Source organism: Phymastichus coffea, unplaced genomic scaffold, assembly GCF_024137745.1.
Source record: "Phymastichus coffea isolate CEN01 unplaced genomic scaffold, Cenicafe_Pcof_1.1 PCOF00144, whole genome shotgun sequence".
NCBI classification, from domain to species: domain Eukaryota; kingdom Metazoa; phylum Arthropoda; class Insecta; order Hymenoptera; family Eulophidae; genus Phymastichus; species Phymastichus coffea.
Window position 1 is genome coordinate 327,209 of NW_026706955.1, and position 19,383 is coordinate 346,591.

At 38.2% G+C, this 19,383-nt stretch overlaps 1 protein-coding gene across 4 annotated transcripts in view; it reads left to right on the top strand.

The window, feature by feature from the left end:
• Positions 1–19,383, top strand: part of LOC131672166 (gamma-aminobutyric acid receptor subunit beta) — a 143,622-nt gene that overhangs the window by 66,697 nt on the left and 57,542 nt on the right. Inside the window, exon 3 of one of the 4 annotated variants that reach the window (XM_058949212.1) lies at positions 4,978–5,045. The exons of the other annotated variants lie outside the window; for them this stretch is intronic. Coding sequence (XP_058805195.1) covers positions 4,978–5,045 — 68 coding nt within the window. The remainder of the gene's footprint in view (positions 1–4,977; positions 5,046–19,383) is intronic. 4 annotated transcript variants of the gene reach the window in all.

Here is a 19,383-nt window from a genome sequence, read left to right on the forward strand (position 1 = left end):
TATATTGCTTCGTTTCCTAGTAGGTTTATTAGTGCATTATCATTTCACTTTTTCACACTAAAGGCAATTCTTTTTCAACTCGAGCTGAGTATCTTCATCTTTTACATGGTTATCTTCGAATTTAGATACTCTTTTATCATAACGGTTCAAAATTTTACATATTTTTCAAACGTTGGTGAAGATCGAATAACATTATTCGAACAAGTTTGATTCCACGTACACATGTTACTCGATCTCTACGTCAAAGTGAATAAAGGCTATTTTTTCAATCCACTTCAGAAAGCAAAATACTTGTAATTAAAAGTTCCGTAGAAAGAGAAAGAGAGAGAGAGAGAGAGAGAGAGAGAGAGAGAAAGAGAAAATGAATAGAAACCTATTTGCTTGTAAACTTGAAAAATAATTAGAAACGCTCTTTTTTTTCTTTATCATGAGCGCAAACGTTTAGATTCAATTTGCCAAGTAAATAAGACTTCTCTCTGAGAGGGTATTATTCAAATCCAGTAACAAATCCACCTGTTGGCAAAGATGTTTGCATCGTGACGCTGCTAAAAGCCAATCTCTCCCTTCTCTTCACCTACACATGGACGAAGAAGCCTTTAGTTCACACTGCCAACACAGTGGCTCACTAATAACTCGATAGGTTCATAATCTTGTTTGCCGTTGACTAAAAAAAAGGCATATTTGATATTTTCATTCACGCACGTTTTAGTACACGGTAAACCATTTCAATTTATTGACGCACTAAGGTAAGGATTACATCTCATAATTAGGTAGAACGAGAAAAATAAAAAGGTTTTTTTTATCGTCAGTAGTAAACAGTTCTCTTTTTTAATCCTCTCTCATTTCAGGATTATATTCATAGATATTTTGTTTTTGTCCTTAATAATTCAAAGTGCGTTAATTTTTGTGATGCAAGTTTTCCATTCTTTAGAAAATAAAAAATGCTAGCTATTGTGCGACACCACAGCTGATGAAATGAACTACTCGCTGCCGCAACCACTGATCAATTTGATTTTTGACTTACGAAGAAAAGAATGAAAAGACACGTACGATGAACAGGCATAGTAATACCTAGCAAATTTTTTGAGCATTTCTTTGGTGTACGTCGGACTTGTTGCATCGAAAAGGAATCGAAAGGTCCTCCTTATTTTCCTTGCCATAAACCAAAATACTCCAGCTCTAAAAAAAATGCTCTCAATTTTTTTGTTACAGTGGCTAAGTACTGTACGTCTGCATTCAGCGGGAAAAATTGAACGAGGAAAGAGAGATAGTCGAGAAGAAGAAGGAGAGTTCAACGAATATTCATCGACATAACTTCTCTTTCTATCTCTTGAGTATCCTTCAATCTTTTCAATTTTCTTCCTGTTCGGATTGCCGATTGCTAAGACAAAACCACTGAAAAGGCACCTTGTTTTCTTTATTTCACAATCTTGAACTCCTTAGATAATTGACAGCAAAATTTAGGTCGAATACGTGTGCATAGTTACACACATATTATTTGCAGACATATAGATGCGAAAAAATAGAGAGAGAAAATTAAAAGAAAAACGGCAATACAACAGGGCTACGAGTCCTGCTGTTTGATTTGGTTCCGTGCAGGGTATCCGAGGCTCACTCACAATAAATAAATCCAGATTATAATACCACCATATTCTTATATATATTTCGCAGCGTGCGTGTATGCGTGAGTGCGTGTGTGGAAAAATAATATGGCTCATGCGCATAAATGACGGCATCTCTTTTCTCTTATAATGTTTGTCTATATCTCATTATTTTTATCGACGACTGACATGCGCGTGCACTTATATATGTATAGACATATATATATATACATTTATAAATAGCATAAACATATACATATATATATTTATATATATACGACCATCAGCCTTTTACGCGGCACAACGTTCGTTCGCTCGCCCGTGCGTGCGACGATTCGCGTGAATCGAGGCCGTTATTATTCTGAATCGAAAGCATTTGTGTGTATGTATATTACTTGCAAAGAGAAAAAACTTTACAACCTGGTTTCGCGTGGTTCTAACTGTACTACGTCTATATGTACACCCATCGGCAATGCATTCTGTACAAACGTTTTGCATTTGACTACTCAAGTCAAAATAAATGCAAATTCCAAATTTACCGACAATTCTTAGTAATATGTAATAAGTGGTTGATCACAAAAAAAATGAAATTTAATATTTATTAATAAAAATTTATTGATTAATTATTTTATGGATAAATAATATTAATTTAACAATAGCAACAATCATAATAACAATGGCAAAAAAAAATTATATATTATATTACATATTGAAGTCTGAAATGTTTACTTAAAAATATACTAAAACTTCAACATAAGACACGTTGTTTTATTATGAATAAATATTATTATGAATCAAAATTTTATTGATATATATGAATATCTAAGTAAGGACAGTAATATTTTATTCATAACTTACTTATTACTATGGAAGAAATCCTACCAAATTATTTTAGTACCTTTACAAATTCCATGACTAGAAGACTTGCGGTCTAATCAATGCAAGGGGAATTCCAATTAATTACTGATTATTGATTGAAGATATGAGTTATCATATAATAATTATGAAAATCATGATTTTACAGTATATTTATATCTTAGTAATTTAATTGTATATAATAAATATATTTCTATTTTCTCAATACTAAGGCGGTACTTAGTTTATTGTGAAAGAAATACTAAGATAAACGAAAACTGAAGGTATACGTATTACCTCTGTGAGGGGCAATCAAAATCATACTAATGGTTTCTATGTTATTAAAGCTTAGTAGCTTCCAATATTTAATTAAAATTTGAATAAAATATTTAGTCTTGATATAAATATTGATTAAAAATAAAAGTCAAAGCTCAAAAATGCAATATGAATTAAATTTTAATTCATAATACTTGGCAGATTTATTAAAACATACATGTCTTTGAAGTTTTAGTATATTTTTAAATAAAAATTACATATTTTTATTTATAATATAATATGTAATTTTTTATTGTCATTATTATTATTGCTGCTATTTTTAAATAAATACTATTAATTCATGAAACAATTAATCCATTTGTACTGTATTTAACATTATATTGTAAATGAATAGATTTGAATTAATAAATATGAAATTTGTGACGAGAGCAGGCCGTTTGCCCGTCTCTCGTCCGCGTTTCTCCCTCCCCCACTCGGCTAAGCGTGGTGGCCAACGTTGGGCGCATTTAAGTATGCGCCTAACACTTGGTCTTTTGTTTCAGCGCCAAGGACGAGCCAGCGCAGTTGAGCGCAAGAAAAGTTGAAGAGCGCGGAGAGAGAGTGAGAGAAAGAGAGAGAGAGAAAGAGAGTATTAGGCCTATGCAGGGATTGGCAGGCGCGCAACGCGTGACCGATAAGCGACGCGTCGCGTGCCGCCTAACTAATAGGTCAAGGTAGGGAGAGGAGCGAGCGCCGCAGAGCGACTGCAAGAGGCGTGCAAGAATTAGTGCGTGAGAGAGTCGCAGCCGAGCCTTACGAGAGTGAGGGAGTCTAAGCCTAGTCTTGCTAGAGTGCGGAAGTCCGAGCCCAGCAGAGAGAGCAGTTTGGGATAGCCGGAAGGAAGGACGATTAACCCTACCGGCAGCGGCTTTGCCAGCAACAACAGCCAGCCCACCTGCCAAGAGAATCAACGCCACCGACGGAGACCTGGTCAGCGACAGCGGGTAGCGACGATCTGACCAGCGACGACGGCCGGTACGTCCTGCGGCAGCACATCGCCCAGGATTCTCGACGTTGCAAGGAACAAGAAAAAAAAAAGGTCAAGTCTTCCTTTTCCTCTTTCCCTCTACACTCTCTCTCTCTGTTGATGCGACGACCGGTGCGCGGTGAAAGAGATAGCCTGGCACTCACGTGCCGGCTATCTGAAGGTTCGCGCTAAGGTTAATTTGTAGTGATATAAGTTGCGACCGGTGAATTGTCCAGGCGCCCACGTGCCGGGCAATTTCCCGGTCTTAGTCCGCGTAGTTTTAAGTAAGTTTGTAATAGGTTAAGTGTGCGATTTGGTATTAGTGAAATGTGAAATGTTCAGTTGCGATTATCTTAAGCAGTTTATTGTTCGATTTTTAGTTTGTTAGTCGGTAATTTAGATTATGTTATGCGCGCGTTTGTTCAGTGTGAATGATTATTAATAATAATAGGTTGTAAGTGAGATTTGGTTCTTGTCTGTGTATAATTTATTTATCAGCCTCCCCTCATTCTTCCCTCTCAATTGTCATGAGCGAAAGCGCCTCACTTACCCCGCAAAAGAATTGGTAACAAAGGATTAAGTTTTGTTACAAATTTTATTTCTTTTTCGATAAACCATTCATTTTATATTATCAAGGATTGTCGGAACCTATATTTATTTTGACTTGAAGAGTCAAATTCAAAACCTTTGTACAGAATACATTGCCGGTAGTGTACATACGGGGTATTTATTTTGTTCGTTTTGAAAATACTCACGATCATTTTATCAATGGGTTTTATGAAAACGTATGAGCTTGACGATTTTTTTTCTGTCTCACATATAAATTTTACTATTTTATGAATGAATGTAATTCAATGTGAAGGCTTCTAAGTATTTATTTGAAGAGAGGTTTCGTTTTTTGAAAAATTACGGTAAATAATGAGAAACTTTTTGAAAATTTCGTCAACAGCTCATTACATGAATATACAATGGAAAAATGACAATTCCACTATGAATATTAAAACATGAAGGAAATGTACGCACGCCCGAGTGAACGCACTTGCGCATTGTAATCACAAATAAAAAATAAGAAAAAGTTTAGAGAAATACATAAATCGTTGGGTGTGTAACAAAGGTGAAGCCGAGAGAAAAATAGGAAAAAAGCCTTCGATATGTGTCGATGGTCCAAGCCAAAAATGACGTGGAAAAAGTATCAGATCGAGGATCACCAAGGAGCTTTGGTTTGTTTGATGATTTCAGGTCCACCGGTGGAGGTTGGTGTCACTATGTATGTCCTCAGCATCAGTTCCGTGTCCGAGGTGTTGATGGTACAGTGTCACAATAAAATTCATTTACACAAACGTTCACTACTTCTTCAGCTCGCTCTCATGTGTATATAGAATACTGTTGTGTCATTATGATCTGTTATTTACTCTTGTACATTTGTCTTTGTTGCGTTTTTCTTTCACGACTGTCGCTCCATTGCCTCTCTCGAAATATTCTTGCGAGACTATTGTTTCTTTTTTATTTTGCGTTTTTGCATAATGCCAATTTTCATTGACATTCATTGCCACTGGAAAGGCAGTCAATTTTCTGCGTTTTGTCTATTAAACTATTTTATAAAAGCAGCTTAATAGTGCAATGTCTACATTATTTGCTGTGTTTCCAGAGGGAAATGAGTATTAATACTGATTGAATTTTTGGTCAATTTTCGTTTGATCGTCAGCCTAATCGTTGACAATTACAAATAATTGTTAATATCAATGTCCATCCTAATTGCCTGAAAAATCGAATCATAATCTATAAATTGATAAATAGATAGGCATTAATTGACCAAATAATGACGTAATGCCGTAATCAGAGTTAATATTTCAATTCTTTCGCAGCATTTATACCAAGAGTCATTTTGAAAACGTAGTTCAATTACACAAAAAATTTTAATTCTGTATCAAACTTCGATTTAATACTATATCGTAAAATCACAATCCATCAATGAAAAAATGAAAAACCAACGCACTTATCACAGTAAGAGTACTCACATGCAGGATGACACATAGAGCAGAAAACGCTTACACAAGACACACCAGTTCAAGAAAAACTCTATACCTTCATGAACAAAAACAGGAGGAACGTTGACATATGTTTTCCTGGCGGAATACATCTCCCTATTTCTGTCCCTCTATCTTTTTCTGATAAAATGACAAACGATAATGATATCTCAATCCGCACGTATACGATAAGAGACAAGAGTCTTCGAGGGATAAAGCGCTGATTTCTGATTACTCGTTTTTCTTCGATGTCAAGTTCGATGATAGTTTCACGGCTTCATATATCAGCGGAATGACGGAGAATTGATATCCGACGTTCCTCCCTTGATGGCTCGATTTTCATGTCCAAAACACCACACACGAACGATCGACTTCCTCTCCCTATGCCCGCGTGCAACATCGTTGGCAACTTCCGCGACGAACTCTGCTGTTCGTTGACGCCTCTTCCTGCCCCCTTCCATCCAAAATCCTTCCGCTGAGCAAAAGGCTTTTTGGTTGAATTGACTTGTGACTGATGTATACCGGCTCTGTAATGCTGATCGCGCGCTAAATTTGGCATTGTTGGTCTGCCTGTCGGCGCGACTCCGCTCGACTCTCACAGGTTAATCGTGCTTGTCTGATAAATGCAGCGCTCGGCGCATACAGACGCTTTTGTTTTCGTCTCTCTTTGTCATCGGTGTAATGATACATAGTTTTCTGTGGTGTGTCGTGCCGTCCGTATGTTCTTCTTTATTATTGATGGACGTATTTTGATGTTGTGCACTTATTTTACGTAGTATTCCGACAAAGTCGAACGAAATCAAGGTAAAAATTATTTCGTAACACACTTTACCGACGGCGTGACGTTTCGAGTTATTTTTCGTTTGTAAAGCTGTCGCATGCACAAAGAACATTGAATATTAAAAATAAAAATGCATTCGAAAAAAGGCCAACAAACAAGCAGAGAGATCCTGAAAAACATCACCACCAGAAACTTTCCTTTTTTTCTTTTTTTTTTTCTTTTTTTTCTTTTTTTATGAACATCCGCCTCCCTGACAAAGTGTCCTTACGCGACACAAAAACTCGTGCCAAGCTCGTTTCAGCCTAGCCCTTCAACTCGTCTTTTTTCTCCATCTCCGTTTCCTTATTGGATCGAACGTAACACTCGCAAATTGCTCGTGCGCGCACAATGGGAATAGCAGGCGGGGTAAAAAAAGGAAAAAGAGGTAACACGACAAGACAAGCAACCGCTTGAGCCCAGCGCTTTCCCTCTTCCCCTCGCGCGCGCGTCCGTATGTAAATGCAAGCATATTTCGAGCGAAAATGAAAAGAAGAATCGCAGTCGCCTCTCTCCCTCACTTACAGAAGCATTACATTACGAATACACGGCGTGCACTAATAAATTTCTTCTGCAGTGCTGTTATTTATGTATATTTACATGATATGTCTGTGTATGAAATCATATACTAACTATATTATTTTTAGCTCGTCTCTCACAGCTGTTTGGTTGGCTGAAAAAAACTGTCATACAAGGGAACCTTGCTACGTTCCGCAGTCATCGCTATATATTAGCTACGTTTATTACATATGTACTATTACGATTGAAAATAATTCTTTCGTTTTTTTCTTTTTGTCGCTCCACCAAAGAATATGTATACATGTCGTTGTTTACAACACATGAAAGTATTATAAACTTGTGGTTGCTAGGCCATTGCTATGAATATTTTTTTGGGCTAATTGCGATGTGTCACACACCTTCACGTGTATGATGTTTTGCTCTTTTGTGCATGGTCCGATCCGGTAAAGCTCGTCGTGCGCAAACAAAAAACTTTCAGCTCGTCGACGATTGAGAAATCGTATAGTAGTCGGTTAACTTTACGGCACTGTCCGCTTTTACGATATATCGACACGTAATTGCGGCATAAGCGCTCGGCTTTTAACAGTTTTACGACGCGATGTACGTTGGAAATACGAGACTCGCGCCCATTCAGTTTAATTGCGGTTTAATATTAAATTTACTGCCGTGGCGCTTGAATATTTTTCTTTTGACACTACGCCCACTCTTGATAAATTGTGGCTCCACCGAGGAAATGGCTCGAGGTATTAAGACACTCTCCTTTTATAATTTTCCGTGGCTTCGAAAAATGACGTCATTTTTTCTGTGGATTTATGAGACGAGCTTTGCAGGACGCACGATGATATAACAAGCAAATAAAAGAAAAAAACTCTCACACGTTTTAACAAAATACACTGTCACAAGTAAAGACCAAAAAAAAACTATTGGTTTAAACACGTATCTCAAAAACAGTAGTTACTCGACTTATCTGTAAGCATATGCATATTACGTATACGTATATTATACCAATTGCTCCGGCTGGTACATTCAGGTTTAAATTGAACCAAATGTCTGCATTCTCGTGCCGCAACGACGAGAAAAAAGAAATGTTGGCGGTTTTTTTTCGTCCTCCATGTGTGTTTGTACGGGCAATGCATTTTGCGACGAGACATAGGGAAAAGTCAGCGAGTTGCCCTGTATTTTAAAAGTTCGCGTGACGTACTTGAACCGTACGAGTGAGAGAGCGAGAGAGGAAAAAAAATCTTTCGTTCTTTCTATCCTTATAAATATTAATAGACTCGGAGAACAAAAGAATTCACTGGCATGATTAATTAAGACGAGCGAAGAATTCTGATTATTTCAAAGCATTTTTTTTATTTATTATAGTTCTTCAAATACACTCTTTTTTTTCTCTTTCTTTTATAATCTGCCTTACCCTGCTTTTCCACTAAACCTTTTATTTTTCTAGTGATAATGATGTAAATTCCTCGTTAATTATACATTTATATGAAAAGTCAACATAAAGCAGCTATTACAGAAGGAGACGAGAAGTATTATAAGAACACTTTGTACTGGTATCTACTCAATCGAATTATTCAAACACACAACGGGGCATAATATTCGCTCTCAAATCAATATTTGTTCTATCCGAATTTTGCTTTTCTAAGGCAATTCTTTGGCTCGTTCGTTATTCTGTCAGTCGTTCGAGTTGCACAAACATTGCATATTCAATTTTTTAAAGCTGAATGTACGAGACTGGACCCCAGGTGTTGAGCCCTGTGCGGAAACCAAATCAAGTCGATACATACTGTCACCTGGAACGTGACTCGCGCGTTAATAGTCGAATAAAATCAATTTAACGGATATATATATATACACATACTGTACATTTATATTTTATTTAGAAGAATTTATTATATATTATTACCCTGTTCTTGCTCTGTTGCGGTATATTATGATTATTATTCTGCATTCCCTGCTTATCTGAACTGAGATCGCAGGCAGTCTTCAAATTTTATTTGCGCTATATCCTTACTTTTATGTATCTACTTTTCTGTCTCATCAGTGTGCACACATGAAAATCTTTGTAATACATATTGTGCTCCACTAACATTCAATTATTAATGCGAATACCAGTAGTAAGGTATTCGTCACTCCCCGTACAATAAGCCCTATACAAATTTAATTGCTGTAAATAATTTTCCGAGTGACTGCCTACCATATCTTAGACAAGATCCTTTGCCTCGTATTTCCCAGCGACATCACAATGATTGAGTCCTGATCCTTGCGAAAAGAAGCACAAAAGTTGAATTCGAAAAATTCTTAGAAGGAGAGTCTGCAAAGATTATTGGCAGAACGAAGTAATTGAATTGAATATAATCTCAAAATTCATTGAAAACTAAAAATATCGCAAAAAGCCATTGTCGATATCATTGTCAGTGTGCGTGCAGTGTGTCCTGCTATGTCGTGTCATGCGCGTGCTTCGCCTGAATGATCATAACGTTGATGTACGTATTTTTGTTTGTTTATCTGTCTGTGTATGTGCGATTTTTCTTCTTAACTCTTGTGTGTACGCGTACTACATCGCTTTCATTTCCTTTTTATTTAAAAAGAAACGAAAAACACCGATATTGATCGCTTTTCCCTACCTGCTTGAGATGCTTTTGTAAATAAATGCTTTTTGACTGGAGGAAGTAAGAAGACGAGGAAAAGCAACTTAGATCACTCGATGCCTCCTGAACGAAAGAGAGAAGTTTTAAGCGCCTTCTTTATTTTTACGAGCTACGTGCGTGAGAAGTTAAGGAGGTCTTTCTTGTTCGAATCACTTGCTCGCAACCGCTACACCTGGGGAGTGTAAGAGAGTTCACCTCTTTCCGAGACTCTTTGTTGGTACTCCTCTTGAAACGAAGATAATTTAAGGAAGCGAATCTTTATGACAATGACGCATACCAATTCGATTGCTACGCTGACCCATAATTCAGCATCATTAGGTGACACATATCTAAAGCCAACAACTTTATATCGTGAGTCGTAATTTACCCTCAGTGGTGATAACGTCAACAACAACAAAATATAACTTTTACGACTATCTATAAAAACAGAAAATCCGCGATGGCATACATATAGTAAAGGGGATCCCAGCGTTAAACGCGGCGATTTTCGCTTGCATACATATTGCACGCACACACAAATGTGCGCACGCAAGCACGCATATACATACATATACATGCGTGTAATATGACGCCGTAGGGTGAACTTTTTGGCAAAGACGCTTTGGGAAAGCCATCGATCACTCGACCGCCGTCTCTCTCTTTTCCTCTCCTCACCCTTCCTGATTATACCGCCTAGTCCTACTTTAATCTCAAGATGCTTTTTTCACACCGTGAATGGAGTGTACGCGCACTGTGACTGTGAAAAATCTCCAGGAAATTATATTGCTGTTTGGTTTTAACTGAGCTGAGAGTAGAAGAATGAAAGTTAGAAAAGAAATTTCAATTATAGAATGAAAATTTTATACTCGACTGTCATTCAAGTAAATGATAACGTTTCACCATAAGTGACTTAACAAATTATACTGATTAACTTAAAGAACAGCAAAAAAAAGAGAAAATTTGCACAGCGTCGCACTTCCTACAGAAAAAAAAGCAAAGCCGAAAGAGATGTAGCGCTGGAGAGATCGAGCAAGAGACGCGACTCTCTTGTATTCATGCAGAATTTCACTGTTCGTGTCTTTCTGTCTGTGCTTGCGATTTCTTACTTTTTGTCGCGAAGAAGAAGATATAGAGAAAGCCATTAAGAAAGGGCGCCTTCCATTTGAACAAGGCACTTTAAACAAACTTAACGATCTGCTCTCACGCGCAAGTCATGCGGCCTTTTTGCTTGCTGTATGTCGTCCATTTGAGAGCAGCAGCGAAAATCTCGTGTGGAGTTATTGCCTCGTGTTGCCAGCAAAGAGAAAAAGAGCAACCGGGTATATAAGAAAGAGAGAAAGAGAGAGAGAGATAGCGATATTTCTCCTTAATACTCGGCGCTTAACTTAAGATAAGACTTGCATTGTTAAGGAGCGCAAAAATTGCGTGCAATGTATATAAATTCGCAAACATAAATTCCCTCGTCCGGTAGCATTTAGAGTCGCTTTTTGCAAATAAGCTAACGCAACGCGAGAGCTTTTCCACGCGTCGTTGCCAGAGAACTCATTTGCGGATTATTTCCTTCCTGAATCTCCGCTGCGGTTCAGATGTATGCATAAAGTCGAGGACGAGAGCAAAAGAAGAAAAAAAGACGCTGAATCACGAAGCGATTCTCGCTGACACGGAAAATAAATAGTTTATCGAGACCTTTTGCCGCAGATCCTTTGCCGCCACTTCAGAGATCGAGTGCCTGCCCGCCCGCAAGAAAACGCGCGCATGATCCTCGAAAGCAGCAGCAGCCACTTCGAGCCTTTGACAGACGGTTTTTATCCCGTGAGATATATCCAGCTGGTTTTGCGATAACCGCCTCTGAGTTTGAATACCAAAATCAGACAATGTCAAGATCCACTTTTGATTTGGATATACTTCGATGTTTTCCGAGTATTCATTCAAAAATAATCAACTGTCCATTCTTTTTATTATCGCGACGTTTATAAAAGAACATTTTTTTATAATAAATCGCTTAAAATAAAAAATGACTTTGCCTGATCAAATACGGAGTTACTCTACTGTGCGTAAACTTCAAACTCATCTAAACAGAATGAATTTTAAAATACTTTGACTGTCGTTGATCTAACTTTTCTTCTAATCATTGTAGTTACATTTTTTATAATGTCGGTTTATTCCCTGCTAAAAATCGCAAAAAAAACTTGACAGTCCCACTTTCAAAAGTTACTACGGTCACTTAGACTAAAAAAAAATGGAGAGAAGCTAAACTCTGTTACTCTCACTCGCAAGCAATTAAAGAATCGACGAGGGTCGTTGTAGAGAGCATTCGTGCGCAACAAGGAAAGAACAAAGAATAAAAAAAACGCTCTCGTATGATAATGCAAGTAAAGCAGGAATGTGTGCACGCAAGGGCCGCACTGCGCAGCTGGAGTTGCGCCAAACAGGCCAGACCCACGACTAAAGCACAGCTGGACCCTTTCGCACAGGATGAGAAAGGGTAAAAGAAACGAATGAATTTATCGTCTAAGCGTGCTGCTTCACTCTGGAACTAGAGGACAAGGGCTCAATGGATTTTGGACGAAGAACGCGCACCGGATTTTCAGTCTAGAGGATCCTTCTTTTCTGGTGCGTTGGAATTTCGGCAACGTCCGCGAGAAAGAAAGAGATAGAAAGAAAGAGAAAGGTATTTGAATTATTAAAGTTCGAGTGAGTGACAAGTGGTTTGTGTGAGTTTCTCACAAACGGAAAAGAAGGAAACATGGAAGTAATAAGAAATAGAGTAAAGTTTGGAACAACTGGTTATGAATATTAATCAGTAAATACATAATAACTTTTATTTGTCAGTGTCTTTGAAATTTAGTTGAAATACTATAGAAGTAATTAATATAAATGCGAGTAGAAAAAGTCAGACATGAACATACATTTTTGATGGTGTACACTAAAATTACTTATAAATATCAATCGAACAACACGAAGATTAATATTCAAATCAGATAAATTATGCAATCGATTCAAACGAATTCAGCAGCAACATCATTGGACGTATAACTCCTCGAAATTACAATTGCAACAAAGCTGCCTAAAGACCAACAAAAACATATCTTTTCCTTCCTTAATTCATCCGCAAAGTCATCCATAACGAAAACGTGCGAGCCCGTTATCAGGTCATCTACGAGCTTACTCGAAGATTTAGTCTTAGAACGTGTTGGTACACTTCCTTTTATTTATTATTATCTTTTTGTGTTTTCGATCTGAACCAATTTACTGCTACTCATCCGATCTTTTAAATTTTGACAATGAACAATTTGAAAAGATTGTTTATACTTTCAATACGAAAAAGCTCATACAATTTTTACGTAACTTCTGATTGCCACGCTGCTTAAGATGCATATTCCTCGCACGAAATCAACATGACATCGACGAGGCAGCATCCTGCAGCCTAATAACTGCCTCTCATTCGTCGTCTGACAAAGCAACTATCTTGTGCTTTGTGGAAGAGCTTGCAACTCATGTAATTGTTAAAGCTTGTCAAAGATGACTTTGATGCCGAGCGAAACCTCGTCCTTCGACTGCACGCACTTGCTCGGTCCACCTAATTAGTTAATGTGCAGCCTGCATACTCCGTCGAGTGCTAAGGATCAAACGCACTGGAAACATCTGAAGAACTTCCGCGTATCTCTCTTGTCTGTTACAACAGTAAAATCGTAGCGCTTTACGGAAGTTAGCAATCTAGTGTGCTACTGAAGTATCGTCGAAGAGGGAAAGACCTCGAGGCATTAGTTGCAGAGACGCGTGTCGAGAAGACACGGTCGCTATCTACAGCTGCCCTGCTCTCAATGTGGACACTGTGTCGCCTCGGCGCGTTACTTCAGACGTGCACACTTGCCTTCGTACCACTGCTTCCTCTCGCTCGTGTATCCTCTATTTATGTTCCTCTCTTTCCAAATAATTTCTAAGCGCCAACTGACTTTAACACTTCTGGTCCGAGTGGGAGTTATTTCACTGCGTTGAATCAGAGACACAAATAGAATGGCCATTTTATTTTGTGGAAATGCAACTTATTGATGTACACAAAAGTGACCACGTGAGTATATCAATGCTGGTAACATTATACAATTTGTCATCGATAACCGTCAGGCAAAGAGAGAGGGAGAGTCCTGAATAACTCGAAATGGAAAAATCATAGGCAAACGAATAATCCATCAAAAACGATATATGTACAGCCACTACCTCGCGCAAAAGCACGCGCGGTAACCGTCTCGATTTCATCGACGAGAATAAAGCTTAAAGAGACCCTCGAGAAAGTCAAGAACGTCGCCGCGTGCCGTCAAAGAGAAATCGCTTCCGTAGCATAAGCTTATATCACTAAAGCTGCGCCGCTACGTTCAAACACACTCGTGTTACTCATTGGAAAAAGTTCTCTAGTGGATGAAATAAAAGAAAAATCGAAGAAAAATAAATAATAATATTAATAATAATAATAACAATAATAATAATAATAATAATAATAATAATAATAATAATAATAATAATAATAATAATAGTAATTTTGTCGCTTACTTGTGAACGTATCTGGGCGCTATAGTGCGATACGGCAGCTAGTCGCGTTGCGTTAAAAGCGGTAATTGGATCGTTCTTTTTTCACGCAAGCGCGTAATAATTCATGATTCGCGTGCGGATCGAATTTTCAATGCATAACATGCAAAGTATAGAGGTAGTAGTTTAATGAGAGATGCGCGGATGATAATGGATAAGTGAGTGCGTTGCTCAAGGCAATTTTACGTTGTTACGGATGCGAAAAAATATTCAGATTGCTCGGAAACGCAGTCCTACGTTTTGCCAATTTAATAACTCTTATCGAATAATTTCGTGTCGCAAACGCATTTGACACATAACTGATGTTAGAGGTAAAAACAAGCAATGGAAAATTAGAAAAAAAGTCAAGATGGAAGAGCTGGAGAAGAAGATATAGACTAGAATTTGGAATATAGCGGGGTACGGGGAGAATACACGCGAAAAGAAAGATCTTCAGAAGTGGCACTTTTAACTCGGACAAAAAGCTTTTGGAGAAAACCGAAGATATAGAGATAAAGCCCCCCCCCCCCCTCCCAGCACTCTCACTCGCACACCTCTCTATATACCGACACGTAGAGTGGAATGCGAACAGCTGCACGTGGTGACTCGACCTCAAGATTTCATGGAATTTTCGCGGGATATTCGATTAGCCACTGCGCGCGCAGTTCTTCTTCTTCTTGACTCTCGCTCGAGTTTTTGGAAATTCTTTACTGATCACTTCGGGAATCTCTGCTGTGGTTAGCTAAAAATCGAGAGCTTTAAATTGAAAATGTTTTTTGTTGAGAGTCAATAAAACTTTTTTGTACTAAACGAGTAAATTATCCTTGTACGCTTGTAAGGTTTGGATACTTTTTCTTAGAGTTCATTTTTACGAAAACAGTAGCGATATGTACTGACAAAGTTTTGTACATTTGAAAAGAATAACACAAGAAAAAAGAAGAAATACTTAAAAGAAGAAATTTACGCCGATTTAATTGTTCAGTAAATAACGAATTTTTTTAAGATATGAATTATACATAGTAAAAGATAAAAAAGACATAAATTCTGTAATGTAATGTTCAATAAAGTAAGTTCTCATAAAAAAGCCATACTAAACTAACAAAACAATCTACATCTCGATGAAACATGTAATATCAACCATCGCCAATTAACTACCTTACATCTAACCTTCGCAAGTTGCGAAACGCTACGAAGAGAAAATGAAGGAAAATGAAAAGATCAGCTTGCGAAAAGAAACGAAATTCACGAGTGAAACAGAAAGAAGATGACGACGACGACGTTGACGAAGCGTCGACGGTATAATATGCACACGCGATTTCCCGACGCGTCGCTTTCCCTCTCTTGGACGCTTGAAGCCTTTGAAGAAGAGACGAAGCGTGTGAAGTTTATTAGTGATGGAGGGTAGGGGGGGGGGGGGAGCTTGCGCGCGATGATAATCTAGGTAATGCAAGGTGAGAGATGGGGATATAATTTCCAGCTGAAATTTGATATGCCGTGAGCGAGAATTTCAGGATGAAAGAGAATGTCCAATTGTGTCACCAAAATTAACATGAAATTATGGTACTGAATATTTAGAGCCTTTGCAAGTAATTTTAGTCAAGGCAATCGAATTGGTCAATTTCAACTGTCTTTTTAATTCAATGCAAATGAAAATTATACAGGTTTAGCGGGTATCGAGCATTAGAATTACTATTTGTGCTTTATGTATCTATATGCAGCATAAACGTTAGTATACATCAACTCCCTGCATATTACATTTACCACAACGAGTAGTTTCATTTGACTGCGTAGACAGTATACACGCAGTCTCAGCTTACCCTTCACATATATATACGCATTGAAAGCTTAGATCAGAATATTAATTGGAAGCAAATTGTATATACGATTCGACGTTATAACGAGCTTAAGTGTCAACAGATGTAACTTGAGGATTCCGCTTTGAATGACGTAGTACGACTGATAATTTGGAATAATATTAATTCGAAATTCCAAGTTCATAGCAGCAAGATTCTCTTAGAAATAAACATATCTGGCAAAGATATGTTGTAACCGAGGCAGCCGTTGACACGTTGGCTCGTATATTAACGCGCAACATACGCGCGTACATCCCTCGGAAACTCAAGACGAAGTTCACAGAGATCATTCGTCTATGCACACGTCTCTATACATGTATACAACTTGACTTCACGCGTGCAAATGTACGGACAGCTCGTGCCGCAATCTATATCAAAGGGATGACTGTCCAGCGTAATGATGCATCTCGTTAATTGACTAATTAAATACATCGATTGTTGATCGATCGATTGAATTATTCATGTGATTCTCCTGCAGATGAACTACGCGAAAACTTAGTATTTTGTTTGTGCATGTATGTCTTCTGATTACACATCATTATCCATCCTTTGCGAGAAAGAGCATTTATGTAATGATTGCGCTATATATAAACACACTCGGACACAGACGCGCAGAGAAGCTCGTAACTTATGCTTAATCACACAAGCACCAGGTACACAGACAGTCCAAGGTATACATTTCCTGGGTGCATGCTTGTCAGAGAGAGAGAGAGAGAGAGAGAGAGAGAGAGAGAGAGAGAGAGAGAGAGAGAGAGAGAGAGAGAGAGAGAGAGAGAGACTCGGTCCTCATACCATGTGTGTTGTTCAAGCATGCTGCACGAGTGTCATGTCCAACGCAGACAAACACGTTTCTCCTACAAATTAAATCTACGACCAAGTTCTTTTCGTTTTCTTATTTCAATTTTTTAACCGGAGAAAAAAGTGATAAAATATCGGGAAGTGTAGTTCCCCGTTGTTTGTTCGTTTGTTTGTTTTCTTTTTCCCGTTGTGTGCGTGCGTGTGCTTTTATTCTGCCGAGCAGGAATCTATAGCTCTCTTTTCCTCGAAAACGAAAAAATATCTTCCAGAGGAAAATAATGATAACATGCTATTCGTGGGATAACACGACCCCACGCTATATAACGCCGAGAGGAATTAGAAGATGAAATTTATATGTGTTCAAAAGAAACCTCTTCTTTGCTCGATGAATTGGAAATGTGCGTGTTATGTTTTTCCTCTTGCTGAATTCCTCTTGACGGATACAGAATTTAAAAGAAAGACCTGAAAAAACGGTCGGAACCAATTATCGTCGGTGTTACTCTATACCAAAACCAAATTATATATCTATAGATGTATACACTCGCTAAATAAGTTAGCTGAGCTCTTGACCCTTATTGATCACTTTATTTATTTCTTTATGTTGATAATCTGTCTCTCTGTGAGTCATTATTGTCTGGCAATAAAGTCGAATACTGGTAACTGCTTCTGTGCAAATGATGCATTGTAGATGTACATAAGAGAAGAAGAGAAAAGGGAAGGAACTTGCGCTCCGTGGCACTCGATTCGGCGCAACGATTGATTCGTATAAGTTCGTTGGCTCGGTGCAACGCTTGCGCGCGCGCCGTCCCGAGAGATTGATGGGGTCATTTTTTGCATGGCTCCTCCCGACGAGTTATACTTCTTCCCTCCCTTCTTAAACGGAAAATAGTATAGTGCCGAGAAAGTTTTCTAACGCTACCAGCACGACGCCGATTTGAAAATTGCCAAGTTCTCGCTACTCTTCTCACTTGGCTGAACCGTTGCCGTTTTTTAATCTCAATTGGTTCTCTTCTCTAGCTCTTTTTCAATCCCAGTATCAATCGCAACTACGAGACCAAATCTTTGAAAAAAATGATTGTTAAATCGTACAATTAACGAATAATGCCAGCGCAATCAGTTCGATTTAATGTTTAAATATACCCTCCTGGCATTCACATTTGAAGAGAATAACCAACGCTATAGGTACGTGAAATGATGAGTCTGGCGAAGAAGAGAGAAATGACAGATGGCCAACCCTGAAAGAGATCGGATTTTTTTAAATTCAAGTTGGCTCGCAAATCATGCCGATAAGCCAGTGGCGGCGACGGTGAAGCGCCTTGAGCGAGCACGTAGACCTCATAACGTTCTGTATTCTTTTTTTTGTGTGCCTCTTTCCTCGCTATAATTGCCGCCGCTGACGCTCGTCGTGGCTTTAAAACTTTTACCCTTATACTCTTTTCACGACAAGCTTCAGTGATTCGAGCTTTCAAAATATTGATGACGCGTTCTGCCCCTTCATTTCCTCTTCTAGATCTAAGTTTCGATGCCGCCCGCTTATTATGAAACTCGAAATTTTCATCCATAAACTTGGACTATGGATTCGCGCTTTATTCAATCATTATTACTTTGAGTTCTAACAAGAAATTACTGTTTGAACTTAGACGGTATTAGTAGGATTAATAAGATTATAAGAATATACGTAAGTCCTAACAATTCAGAAAACGTTCTCATGTACATTTTTCGCCGACAATTCACCCTCTAATCCTTCTTCGGCATTCATTAGAATTTCCACATTTCCTCGTTGCACACGGCCTCAATTTTCCTCTCTCTCTGTCTCTCTCTCTCTCTCTCTCTCTCTCTCTCTCTCTCTCTCCCTCTCTCTCGCTCTCTCTCTCTCTCTCTCTTCCCTAGTAAAATTATCGCGAGTGCCGATTAAAGGACTCGTAAGAATTAGTATCGAACGAGAGTGCCTCCCATTTATACTGAAAGGGAGAGGGGGCTTAGATTCCGAGAGTCTAGCTCTCGTGTAGCATCGAGGCTATATACTTGCATTTTAACGAATCGCTCGAGGGAACGCCGCCGCCATGGTAAAATCGACTCAGTAAACTTGAGTAGCCTGGGAGCTCGTTTATTATTATTTTATTCTATTTTTATTTTTTGCGATCGTGCAAAAATTTTCACAGCAGAGTTATTCAGAAAAATTTCGTAATTAAAAAATTTAGCTCGACATTTTCTTTTAGGAGAATTTTCAAATCCGAATACTAGAACAAAAAAGTGATTAGCTACGAATCAGTCATCTGATCGAGTGCCACCAATACAAGTTGTCATCCCTTTTATCTGTATATTTATTTTGGTATATTTTACGCAAGCAATACTATTTAAATATCTTCGTATTCTTCTTGTATATGTTGTCGCTCAACTGTGCCACAATCGTCCGCTTACAAACGGACACTTTGTTA